This window comes from Candida metapsilosis (assembly GCF_017655625.1).
Source record: "Candida metapsilosis strain BP57 chromosome Unknown scaffold7, whole genome shotgun sequence".
In the NCBI taxonomy this organism is placed as follows: Eukaryota; Fungi; Ascomycota; class Pichiomycetes; order Serinales; family Debaryomycetaceae; genus Lodderomyces; species Lodderomyces metapsilosis.
Window position 1 is genome coordinate 1,073,059 of NW_027138165.1, and position 13,025 is coordinate 1,086,083.

A 13,025-nucleotide genomic window follows, 5' to 3' on the forward strand; every position below is an offset into this window, starting at 1 on the left:
TATAGTTAATTTGAAGTATTGTTTTGTTAAGTCTACATTATGTGTATTTTGGAACTGTCATTGTTTGTTTCAAGCTATACCAGTATACCCTTCAATTATACAATCTTCTATCTAATTCTCGTAAAACATTGGCAACTGATTGGACTTCAACTTGCATACCTCTAGTAGTCAATTTACCAACCAAAGTACTGAAATCGACACTATTAAACTTCTTATGACGAGATAATGTCTTGTAAGCATCAGCACAAGGTATAAACATTCCTGCACTTGTACCATCACTGTTGTTATTGTTGCTATTGCTGGATCCTGACCCGGGAGTAGAGGGTACAAGTGCTGAAAATCCATTTATTCCGGTACCAGGACTAGCAGCGATATTGTTTGAAATGTTGGATGCAATCAACGGGGGAGGGATAGGACTTGGTGCGTTGCTATTATTATTGTTGTTGTTGTTCATGCCACTTGCACCTGGAGTGTTGGGTCCTAAATTCAACAGTAATGATGCTCTCGAGTTGGTCCTTGACAAATTGGGTCGCACTGAAGAGTCTTTGCTCTTGGAGGCAACAGTTGTACAAAATAAGGTAGACATGGGGTCCATTTGACATTGTTTGCAAGTACCTGGATTTCCCGTACACCCACCATTGTCCTCACTGGAGTTGGTATCCTCGTCGTTTTGTGTTTGTTGCTGTTGTTGAGAGGATAGAGATGAGTCTGATGAATTCTGGTTTGGCCTTGGTATAACTGTTGGAACTGCTCCAGGTGTCAAGTTTGTAATATCTCGAATCTCCACTGATGGACCAGGATGCATCACAGGAAGAGCCATTTTGGTGACACTGTTATTACTAGTCAAATTGAGTTGAAGTGGTGGGAGGGTATTGTGATCACCTGCTTGTCCATTGATTTCACCATCCACTTGATCTTCTTCCTCTTCTTCAGCAATAACATTATCTGGTCCATTTAACGAGGCATTTAGTCTAGCTGCTTCTTTAGCTGCTTCACGACAAACACAAGGGGTGTCGTCTGAGCAAAATCCACAATTCTCCATAGGTGAATCCTCATTGAAGTCAGCATTGTCATCAACGGGTTTAGTTTGTGAGTGAGGATTGTGTTTAGTAACTGTGTTCTCATTCAGCTTCAGATTTTGTTTCCGTAGCTTATTCAAATCTGGCATAGGTTTAGCTTTTGTGGCAAATTGTCTCGTGAAATCAATTTCTTGAGCAACATCTATACTCTGAGCTTTTCTTTTCCGACGAAGCGTTACTGCTGGCTCAGGCTTGATCGAGTTTAGCTGGTTTTCCAATTCTCGTTCAGCTTCAGATTTACGTGGCTCCTTTAATCCCACTGATTCGCATAAGCATTCGTCTTTGACGCATACACCGCAATCAAATTCTGAAGCATCAGTTTCGCCATTATTACCATTGTTGTTATTATTGTTAGATGCAAAAAGCTTGTCAGGTGTGGTATTGTTAGAGACAGGCGTCAATGTATGTTGAGTGTTGTTGCTATTGCTGCTGCTGTTTCGACTAATCATAGGCTGAAAGCCGTTTCTTGAAGAGCCATTTGGAGGCAGGTCGGCAGAAGGTGCTGGGGATATCTGCTGTAATGAGTATGAAGAGCCAGCTGGTGAAATGTTATTCAGTGGCGACAGATTCTGACCTGCATTGAATCCTGTGAAATATTGTTGTTGTTGTGCGGATTGTGGTTGAAATTGCGAATATGAGGTTGTGTTACTTGAGTGGCGTTTGGCAAATTGGTGTGGTTGAAGAGCAGGAGCAATGTTTTGTTGTTGTTGATGTCGCTGTTGCTGTTGCTGTTGCTGTTGCGTTGGTTGTGTTGTCTGTTGCTGTTGGCTATATTGCGATGGCAACTGTTGTCTCATTTCCTCCTGCGATGCCTTAAACATGGCCATCTCTTGTCTGATCTGCTCCATACTCTTTGTCAAAAAGTTATTCTCCGCCTTCAACTTATTTATGGTATTAATCAACGCCATTTCCTTTATATCTTTCTCCTTTTCAACTTCCATCAATTTTTCCTCCAACTCCTGCACTCGAGTAGCTCTTCGTTCCCTGAAAGCTCTCTGTGCTGCCCTATTTTGCGCTTTTCTTTTGGATGCCGGCGTATCAACACTAGGCTTTCTACCTGGTTTAGGTCTTGGAGGCAAAACCCATTCCTTTGACGTCATAATCAGAGTTACGCCTTTGGTGTTTAAGCTTCTGGTTGCACTAGTGGTGATAGTTGTGGGGTTATTGTTTGGAGGGGATGCTGGATTACTCCTGTGTGTGTTGGGACTAGCGGCACTTCTTGGAGTTGAGCCCACAGAAGCCGAGGACGAAGGAGATCCTGCAATAGCTATCGGTGACTGAGCTACCGACAGTTGTCTTGGTGCAATGCTAGGTCCCTTTGTTGACATTTTGTTGTAGCCCTGTGTTTGGTGTAATATCCGAACGTTGATTTCTTTCTGTTCTCCGTGATTCGAACTTTGTGCTGAGTTATGTGTTTTTGGCTTACTAACGTCTCAAATTTAAGAGGGACTGCGTGTAATGGATATGCTGGTGTGTGTGTGTTAAGTGCTCAACGTAGATTTTCTTCCTCTTATTGTTGATTGTAAAATTGTGTATATATCTTAGTAGTTGTTGATCAACTTTTTCTAAATTTTGAAAGAAATATATATCTCTGTTGATGATTATATATATAAAAAGGAAAAGAAATTTTCTCTCTGTTTGTATTATGTAATATATTATGTAATAGTAATTAGATGAAATAGATAAAACAACAAGAGAAAAAGAAAAAAGCAAAATTACACAAAACAGAGAATGTGCTCGAATTGGATCTACAGTTCTATGATTGGCTAGAAATATTGACATCTCAATAGTGACAATATAACCGTCCTCTTTCAAAGCCACCTATTTTTTTTTATTTCTTCCACAGGAAACAAAATGGAACGGATAGAAGCAATAAAGGGCCTCCCCTCTTTATTTGCTCAACTGGGAACATTGTCCCCTCGACCTGAAATGATTGGTCAACAATACCTCTTTTATAGAGAAAAGTAGGAATTAATATCCTACCTAAAAGGCATATGCAAAGGAAATAACCTCATTCTCCTTTTGATAAAGAACCAGCCGTTTGTGAACACACGATGAGACATGCTCGTATAATCGTTGATCCCCCTTCATCAAATTTCTCTTTCCACTTAAAGCTAATTGCAAAAACCGAGTCCGGCCTCGGTTTTGACACAAAAAAAATAAAGAAAACACTTAAACAACAGTAGACCAATCTCACAAAATCGTGTAACAAAGTCACAGGAGAGTGGAGTTGGTTTCAACCCCTTGACATGTCTTTGTTGGTATTACTTGTGTGTTTCTTCCCCGCTAACCGCATATTATATTGCATCAAGGATACTATTCTTTAACACTTCATCCATTTCACAATTTTATATACAATTTATAAAGTTACACTAATAGCAGCTACTCGTTGATAACCATTTTACCTTGTTCAAGAAGCTTTGTATTCAATTATCTCATCCGCTTTTCCTACTTGGCTGCTTGTTTTTGCTTTTCAGCTTCTTCAGCTGCTCTTTGTTGTTGCACTTTGGCAATTTCCTCCGGATTTGGTCCACCTTCAGTAATCAACTTGTTCAAAGTCATTTTACCAAATTCATCCTTCAATTTCTGTTCTTCCTCTAAAAACTTGGCTGCATTCTCTTGCAAATACTTTTGAAAATGTTGATATTGTAATTGACCATGCTCTCTAATGATATCCAATGGCATCTTTGGTTCTTGGACTGGCATTCCCAACATCTTGGCGAGGAAATTGGCAGCATTTGGTTTGTCTTGAGGATGATCTTTTTTCCATTGTTGTCTCAACTTGATTTCACGTTGTGTAAATTCATCAACGATATTTGACTTGTCACTAAAAGAATTGAGGATTGGACGAACATCTTTAACTGGTTGGGTGGCCAAGTATTCCAAAAATGGAATCAAACGAATCAAGTAATCATCAGGCTTACCATCCCATTTCTTAACAACAATAGAGTTTTCTGGTTGGAAAGATGCACAATCTGGATCAACTTCAACCATAACAGTTTTACCCAAATCTCTATTCAATAAGGAAAGATCTTTAATCAATTTACCATCCTTGTAACGACACCCTTCTCTGAATAATGCATACGAAATGTAAGCATGATATGGGTCTAATTTACCAACCGCTTTTTCAGAAAACATTTGAGAATTGGAACAAAACAAGACAATTTCATAATACTGTGACAAGTAACCCAAGAAATAATCAAGACCTGGTCTTTTAGCAGTTCTCCATCCATGTTTAGTATCCCAATCAGAGTGAATTAATAAATCATCCAAAGTCAACACTAAAGTCAATGGACGACGATATTGTTCTGGTGCTGGTGGTGGCAACAAGTTTTCAAATACTGGCTCGGAAAAGAATGTAAACATTGAGGCTAATCTTTTGCTCATTCTTTCATACATTAAGGATGGAGTGTATCCATTTCCAATATCCTTACCATCCATATCTTCTTGTTCCTTTTCTGAATCCCAATCCCTACTCATGTATGCCAAACCAACAACACCTCCAACTAAAGTAGACAAGTAAAATATATTGGCATATCTCTCACGTTTCAAATCCTTTGATGTCTTTGGTCTTCTTCTCTTCCGTCTTGATGACTTTTGAGATCCTTCTTCATCTTCAAATTCTTGTTCCTGCTCATGTTCCTCAGTAGTTTTACCATCTTTTCTCGATTGTTGCTTGCCATCCTTTTGAGACTCAAGATCTTCAAATCCAGCTCTAGCTAGCATGTCATCATTCAAGATTGATTGTGTTTCGTCAGCTTTCTTTTTCTTGTCGGCAGCGGATTTATCATCTTTAGTTGAGTAGAACTTTACTGATTGGTGATGATGATGATGATGTAATCTTGGTAGAAGAAGCGACAGTGGTCCCTTTGTGAATGTAACTGACAGAGGTTTACTAAACCTAATTGCTGTATTTAAAAACAGCCTAGTTGATGTCCTAAGCATGGCTTAATATCTGTATAGTATTTGTTATAACCACGGAAAGAAATTGTTGCAATCAAAGAAAAGTCACTGAAAAATATTTCACATCAAAGAGGTAGAAAGCAGAAAAAAAAAAAAAAAATTTGCTACCGTAGGGCGCTACCGGACCTCGATCTACGTAATTTTTTTTTGTCAATGCCTGGTCGAAGATATATACCCCGAGATGAGATACCATTGCATACCATGTTTCAAATAATCCAAAGACGCTCTGTTGCTATACTAAAAAGGTCAAACACACCACTCATATACCGCACTAGTTTAGGTTTGCTCACTCACTACAATGTACCAAAACGGTCCTTTAAACTCCCCAATATATTCAAAGCGGTGCAACAAGCCAACAAAATCGATGAAAGATTCGATGAATTGGGCAAATCCCCCACAAATGCCAAAGTACAACAAGTAATTGATGCAGTGAAAGATACCCCTGAACTTCTATTTCAATTGAATTTCTTTTTTTACGAATGTCGAAAATTGGGGATAACGCATGATAATGTTGAACAACGTAAACGTCGCTGGAATTACTGGCCAAATATGATTTTGAAATTGATTCCTTTGAATTCAGCATTTTGGGATACTTGTTATCTGTTGGATAAAGCTCAACATCTGCATGGGTTATCGCCGTTCAAGTTGAATGATATTGGATTGTTAGATCCCAAGAATTTCCCTCCTGATTTTATCCAACAATTGGCTACTGGGAAATATAATGGCATAGATTTTAGAAATGTGATTATTTTTGCCTTTTCGAGACCAAAGTTTACCAATCTGGATGAAAAAAATGAGAAGACAAATGCTAAGTAGATGAGGGAAACTGTTGGAAGGAGATAACATCTCAAACTTGTATAAGTCGATCATTATATTTGACCCATTTGCCAGATTTGCACGCTTCGCTTGTTGGTTTGGCGTATACGTGAATAAATACTTTAAAGTTTTGTTTTGGTGATGGGTTGAGAACTTGGAGTGGGGCGGTGCTGGCTCGATCACTTGATGTTGACTTAAGTCACGGCATTTGGATTCCAGTACATGGAGCGGTAAGCAGGTAGTACTGTACATTGGAGAGAGAACTGAAGAGCGTAAGGTCTGGCGATAAAAGCACCTTCCATGAATTGGCTGCGAATTGCACGAGCAATCATAAAGGGAACTTTTTCAATCCTTTTAAACATGTATAAACCTATTTTTCATTTCATAAACGATGTAGTATCGCTATATAAACCTAAAAACTTCTCTATTCAACGCTATGGCTTCGGGATCTTCAAAGACTTTGAAATATTAGCACAACCTTGTAATACAAACCCTATAGCCAATAAATGAAATTCATAAGGAGTATTGGCAAAAATCACCCCCAATGGCAAATTTTCATGAATCCAATCCTTGTAAACCAAAAAGGCCATTGTCGCTACCCATAACAAGTTACTTGGAATAGGCAATCCTTCGAAATATTGCGATTTACCAGTTTTATCCTTGGGGATATTATTGACTGAAATGTTGAATCTAGCTAATCTTGTCAAACCGCACAAGACCCAGAAAGCCAAAAGTAAAACATCAATAGTAGATTGAAACCCAATGGTGAAAGCAATTGTTGCTGGTGAAACTCCAAAACTAACTAAATCAGCTAATGAATCCAATTCTTGACCCATCAATGAGGACTTGTTTCTTAATCTTGCAACCCTTCCGTCAAAGAAGTCAAAGAATAATCCTAAAACAATGAAAAAATGGGCTCTTTGAACATAATTGGATTTACCAGTTAATGTATATCTTAAACATGATATTATAGCATAAAACCCACTGAAACCATTCAATAAAGTAATGAAATCAGCCATATGCAAGTTTCTAACCAAACTGAAGTGTCTATTGTCATTGATAAACTTTAAATACTCAGTTTGTTCTGGCTTGGGGATATCTTCTTTTGAAGAAAGAGAAAACAATGACGATGATCTTCTCAATGGTGGGTTTGGCCTTGATGATGATGAATCATCGTAATCAGAATCAGAAACCAATGCTGATGAGGAGGTGTCAGGATTGGTTGTGCTACCTTCGTCGTGGAGGTGTTTTTTGTATCCGGTGGATGCTGACATCTTATTTTTCTTTCAGTGGCGATTTCAATCTGGGGGAGGGAGGATGAGCAATTAGTTTCCAGTATGAGTATGTATGAGTTCAATTGGTGAAGTGTTGAACCCTTGGTGGTGTAAATACAATTGAAATTGTGGTGTTTAGAAGGCTTTAATTCGTTCAAGAAGAATTAGTTGCTATTGCCGTATATATATATATATTGTCCTCTTGTACTCTTTTGTGTTGGGATGACGTTTGAAATTGAGTACTGTATACAATGCGTTAATAAAAGTTAAACAGTGTCACTTTTAAATTTTTCTTGGTCTAAGTGTGAGTGTCCTGTTATACAATGTTGCGTCATTGTATAAGGCTGTGTACTAAACACGTGTAATATGCAGTATTGGAGAAACGAAATGTAAACAAAACCCTCAAAGAGCCACTATTATTGATCCACACTAATGAGGAGTAAATTACTTAAACCACGGAAAACACAGCCTATTGAGAAGTCATACTCCAAGGCAGACTTAGAGAAAGCTATAATTGACTACATCAATGGTAATCGAGGGTATAAAAAAATTAGTTACAGAATTGTTGCAACTAGACACAATGTTCCAACCACAACATTATACGAACATGTAAGACCACTAAAGAAATCCAAAACCGACCCACCTTCGAAAAGGAAATTTACAGATGCACAAGAACAAGCTATTGCAGATAGATTGAAACCACTGGATGGTAAAAACAAAGTAGTCGTCGTCACCCGGAAAGAGGTGATGGAGTACGCAAACACATTCTTGGCAGGCTCATCAGAGAATCCACGAGTGGTGACTGATGGGTGGTTGAGAGGGTTTCTTCATCGTCATCCAAGTCTATCTTTTGCTTCTAAAATCGGAGATCTGTCTGAAACACCGGAAAATAGCGATGGCGAGGAGGAAGCTGCTGTTGCTTACTATCAAACTCCAAAAAAGCCAGGTGATTTGATTCGTTGTGCTAGGGCTATGGGAGTAACAGATTTGTTGGCATTGCGTCTTTTAAGTCAAGCAGAAAACACAATTCTTCGTTTGCAAGCTGAGATCGAACTACAATCGAGTTCTTCTAATTAGGTGTGTCTTGTCTTAAATATACAGGTGAACACTGATAAACGGTGCTGGTTTTTACTTCGTATTCAAGAACTTCGTTAAGGAGAATTATCAATGCTCAGTCACAAACACAGTAATTAGATTTGGTGTTTTGCACGTGACTACATATAACAAATGCAATATCTCTAATGCCAATTGTAGTAATGCTTACTTTAATCAATAATGTGCTGTACAACTTCCTCTATGTGCTCTTCTGATACTAGTTAGCTTCTATGTGTGTCATATAGTCTTTCCTCTACACGTGTTTCTTTTTGGTGTTTTTTGTGTGTTACGTGTGTTGTATGCGCGTGTCTTTTGAAACTTTTTTCTTTCTCCTTTGTTTACCATAAGAATGTTTTTTAACCACCCATAACATAGATCTCAAAGTAGAGCATTGTTGTATATCCTTCACACACTCCTCGTGGATAAAGAACACTTTAGCATAGTTTTTTCTACCATTACTCCCAGTTTCAAGATCAAGACAAACCTCATCTATTTCATAGTATTACCTTTTCTCCTCATCCCTGTCGTTATTGTTTAATGGTGGTATAAACAATGGTGGTTGGTGAATCACGTACAGAACTTTTACAGTGGATAAACACCATTCTTGATTTAAATTATACCAAGATAGAACAATGTGGAACAGGAGCTGCATTTTGTCAATTGATGGATTCAATAGTTGGTGGAGTTCCGTTGAATAAAGTTAAATTTAATGCTTCGACTGAATATGCTTATCGTCACAATTGGAAAATATTACAACTGGAGTTTACCAAGCATCGTATAACTAAGAACATTGATGTTGAGAGGTTGATCAAGTGTCGGTTACAGGATAATTTAGAATTGTTGCAGTGGTTTAAACGATATTGGAATGAAAATGCTGATATAAATAATCAATATGATGCATTGGGTAAGAGAAATGGAGCTGCAAATGGGAATACTAATAATAACAGTCCATACAATACTGTGAACCTGGTGCCTTGTAATGCTAATTCCAGTAATAGAAACTCAACTTTAAGACAACAACATCTGCAGCAAAAGTTGGCTCCACCTGCTGCTTCAATCACGAGAAAACGTCAAAGCAGTCAAAGTCCTAGATTGGGTGGTGTCGTTAACCGAAGTACTAATAATGGGTATGCTAGTGATCGCAGTATGCAAGCCAGTGACAGGTTCAATCTGGATCCAGTTAATCAAGGAGATGGTCGTCATTCTTCATCTACTTCTTCACCTCCACTTCCTCCTCAACATCAGGACATATTATCATGCAACTATACTAGTAGTAATATGTCAACTAGAGTGAGACCGAGAAAATCAGGTACTCCAACTACATCTTCAAGAATATCGACTCCTATTCAGCGAACGACAAGAAAGACTTCGGATGGGCTGGTTAGAAGAATGCCTTCTCAGCCTGGTATGAGCACTGGTGGTGGTGCTGGTGATACATCTTCATCATTTCAAACTACAACATCAGCTACAATCAATGCATATGCACCAAACGGTCATCCTCCTCAAATGCAAAGTAGTAGTAGTAACAAGAGCAACATCAATGATAATGGCAATGGCAGTGGCAATGTAGGTGATAGTTACCACATTACCAGTGAGGAAGTTGAAGAGATTCTTCAAAGAAATGATGAATTGGAAGCTCATTTGAATGAATATAAGCTCAATTGTGATACTTTACAAGTTGAAAGAAACTTCTATTTCAATAAATGTCGTGATATTGAAATATTGATTCAAAATATAGAGAGTAATGAGACTTTGGTATCTGAATTGGACGTACTAACTTTGTTGAAAAAGATTGAAGATACATTGTATGCGACTCAAGAAGGGTTTAGTTCAGAAGTGCACAATGTGGATGGTGATGTTGGTATGCTAGATAATGAGTTTTAGGATGTAAGTGGGTGTGAGAGTGAAACTGTGCTTTAATGATGAAGGGAAGTTGGAGAGAGTTCTGTGTGTGTGTGTGTGTGAGGCATGTGCACATGTATGAACTACTTGTACGAACTTGACAAGTAGGCAAAAGATAAAAGGTGTAAGTGTTTTTGTTTTTTTTTTTTTGCAGCAATTGAGAGATATGCATTAGTTAAAATTTACGTGATGAATGTGTATATTATATTGTGTTGGTTTTAACTGTAGTAGTACATACAAGTACCAAAAAACTGTATTAAAGATCAGTAAATACTGTGGTGTATTTGAATCCTTTAGTTCAAAAAGAAAATAAAAATGTTTAATTCGTCATTTTATACTGATTATGTCATTATACGAAGAGTAAATTATTCTTTTTTTTTGATTTTTTTTTTTTTTTTGGGTAATTAAAATTCATCGGAATTTAAAATTAATTGTTTTTTTTGTTGTTTATTTCCATTACGACAGACAAAATAAATATTATAATTTATTTATTTATTTATTTATTTATTTTTTTTTTTTTTTTTTTTTTTTTTTTTTTTGTTTCTTCAAATGCGCGTGCTAACTAACACATATTTTACCGTTTGTCCTTTATTATGCTAATTGTTGTGTTTTTATGTCATAAATAAATAAAAAAAAAAATAAAAACAATTGTTGTGTCTGAAACATTTTTATTTAAATAAAAACAAAAAAAAAAAAAAAGAAAAAAAAAGACAAGAAAAGGTTCAGACACAGAGGGACATTTACATTCAATAGAAACCACCACTTAACTTCACTACTGTTGTACATTCTTAAAACTTCTCTCCATTCTCAATCTCTCAGCCACTAGGTCGTGGATTAATCTAACAACTTAAACTAAATGAAACGACAACATCAATACTTAGTAACTCTACTTTTATCTTCAATTGTTATACACACATGTATCCTTATTATATCCTGTTTCCAAAATATAGTTTTTAGGTTTTTTTTGGTACTTCCAAGGGTGTCTTCTCTGCTATAGTTCTCTCTGTCTTTTATTTTCAAATGAATCTATAAATTTGCAAAGGGTCAATTTTACTGTAAACCAAAAATAAAATAAATAAAATAAATATAAATTATAAAATATAAAAAAGAATAAATAAATAAATTCGCTCAAAAAAAAAAAAATTATTTTTATTTTTATTTTTAATTTTAATTTTAATTTTTTTTTTTAAAAAAAAAAAAAAAAAAAAAAATTTCTAAACATCGATTTCTTTTCGCCTGAATATATTCAATTCATTTCCATTACTTTTTTAAATAACCAACTACTACACTCTCAGTGATATATTACCATAAAAACACATAATCAGACAGTATACCCATCTATTAATCGACAGTCCAATACAAATCAAAAAGAAACAAAAAACTGGCTTGAACAATGACAACTAGTAGTACCCATCAATTTGATTATAATCGAAGAAATTCCAACTCAGCACCTTATTCTATACCTATGAAGCTGCAACTGCAACATTCACAGATATATCATCACTACAGTAACACTAATAATCAATATCTCCCACATCTGATGAAACAATCTTCCCCAATACAACTGCATTCATATCCACAACAATACACTAATAGTAATCCACAGTCGTATCATAATTCACAACTGGACACTTCTTCGTCATCAAATGGTCAACAGTATACGACAACAACACTGAATAATGATAGCCAGCTTCCACAGCAGGGTGTGCAGAATAAGAACAATTTTACTCATCCACAACAACAACAACAACAACAGCTGCAGCTGTATCACTATACCAATTCTCAACAACAGCAGCAAATGCAAATGCAAAACAACCAAAACACCCAACAGGAAGCTCAAGAAGAGACCCACTATGACCAATACCGAGATGACCAGTCAACCGCAGTAACGTCTCCACCACTAAATGAACAACAAACCTTGCCTAAACTTTCACGCGATTTTGTTGTACGTCGAACTAGTGAAGGAGAAACAGGTCGAGTCAAGGAAGAGTTGAGGTGTGAAGCATGTGGTAAAGGTTACAAACATATATCCTCATTAGCCAAACATTTGTGGGAACATACACCTGAATGGAATGTCACTAAGAAGTTGTTAATTTCAAAACATCAACAAGTACAATTATTAGAAGCAGCTAGTATCTTAGTGGGGATGAATCATGACTCGAATGGCAATGCAAATGCAAATGCAAATGCGAATGGAAATTTAAAATATCAAAAGGTCAGACATAGTACAAGTTTTCATGGCGGTCCACCAGCTTCTTTGAAACTCCTTCATAAGCGAGGTGTATCTGAGCAGTTGCCCAACTTACCATCACCTTTCTCACCAACAAGCGACCATGAGAATAGCAATAATAACAATATTGACTCCAGAAATACTAGTAGTGGGACAATAATAACTCCAACAAAAGCAAATGGAAGTGATTCTGAAAAACTACTGCAACAACAACCACCTTTACCATCAGAATCAGCAATACATTCAGATTCAGACAATCATAGTGAAGTGGAGGTGGATTCAAGTAGATACACCAAGAACAATAATAGTGAAAACAATGGCAATTTCAATCATCAATATTCTAAATCTGAAACTTTTACCACCGCCACCACCACCACCACCACCAAAGGTTCCAATGAGTATCAATTCAAACCTCAACATTCATATGGAACCATACCTCAATTCCCATTACGAAACGATATCAAACAACCAACTCCAATATCCCCCTCTGTGTCCAATCCTAAACCTTCTTCTTTAGCTTCACAACCATCTCCACCTCAAACTCAAACTCAACTGCAACTGCAACTGCAACTGCAACTGCAACCTACAAGTACGTTGAATGGAGGCCCCAGAAATCATTTTTTTGTAATCAACCAATGAAGATGATGATAGACTTGGATATTACTT

At 36.8% G+C, this 13,025-nt stretch overlaps 7 protein-coding genes across 7 annotated transcripts; 4 read left to right on the forward strand and 3 right to left on the reverse strand. All coding sequences in view use genetic code 12, as the record gives it.

The window, feature by feature from the left end:
* Window positions 1-91: 91 nt before the first annotated feature.
* Window positions 92-2,407, reverse strand: HAP43 (Hap43p; the record flags this gene model as incomplete). Its single annotated transcript, XM_067694184.1, has 1 exon — window positions 92-2,407. One exon carries the CDS (start codon window positions 2,405-2,407, stop codon window positions 92-94), a length of 2,316 nt encoding a protein of 771 aa, XP_067546530.1.
* A 1,120-nt stretch (window positions 2,408-3,527) lies between these two features.
* TIM50 (protein translocase subunit) lies at window positions 3,528-5,024 on the reverse strand (the record flags this gene model as incomplete). Its single annotated transcript, XM_067694185.1, has 1 exon — window positions 3,528-5,024. One exon carries the CDS (start codon window positions 5,022-5,024, stop codon window positions 3,528-3,530), a length of 1,497 nt encoding a protein of 498 aa, XP_067546531.1.
* A 171-nt stretch (window positions 5,025-5,195) lies between these two features.
* FGR39 (Fgr39p) lies at window positions 5,196-5,858 on the forward strand (the record flags this gene model as incomplete). Its single annotated transcript, XM_067694187.1, has 1 exon — window positions 5,196-5,858. The coding sequence occupies one exon, from the start codon at window positions 5,196-5,198 to the stop codon at window positions 5,856-5,858; it is 663 nt and encodes a 220-aa protein (XP_067546532.1).
* A 434-nt stretch (window positions 5,859-6,292) lies between these two features.
* Window positions 6,293-7,132, reverse strand: CHO1 (CDP-diacylglycerol-serine O-phosphatidyltransferase; the record flags this gene model as incomplete). Its single annotated transcript, XM_067694188.1, has 1 exon — window positions 6,293-7,132. The coding sequence occupies one exon, from the start codon at window positions 7,130-7,132 to the stop codon at window positions 6,293-6,295; it is 840 nt and encodes a 279-aa protein (XP_067546533.1).
* Window positions 7,133-7,564: 432 nt separating this feature from the next.
* Window positions 7,565-8,209, forward strand: I9W82_005052 (uncharacterized protein; the record flags this gene model as incomplete). Its single annotated transcript, XM_067694189.1, has 1 exon — window positions 7,565-8,209. One exon carries the CDS (start codon window positions 7,565-7,567, stop codon window positions 8,207-8,209), a length of 645 nt encoding a protein of 214 aa, XP_067546534.1.
* A 570-nt stretch (window positions 8,210-8,779) lies between these two features.
* Window positions 8,780-10,111, forward strand: I9W82_005053 (microtubule-binding protein; the record flags this gene model as incomplete). The annotated part of the gene is made up of 1 exon (XM_067694190.1): window positions 8,780-10,111. One exon carries the CDS (start codon window positions 8,780-8,782, stop codon window positions 10,109-10,111), a length of 1,332 nt encoding a protein of 443 aa, XP_067546535.1.
* Window positions 10,112-11,522: 1,411 nt separating this feature from the next.
* On the forward strand, window positions 11,523-12,998 carry I9W82_005054 (uncharacterized protein; the record flags this gene model as incomplete). Its single annotated transcript, XM_067694191.1, has 1 exon — window positions 11,523-12,998. One exon carries the CDS (start codon window positions 11,523-11,525, stop codon window positions 12,996-12,998), a length of 1,476 nt encoding a protein of 491 aa, XP_067546536.1.
* Window positions 12,999-13,025: the final 27 nt, after the last annotated feature.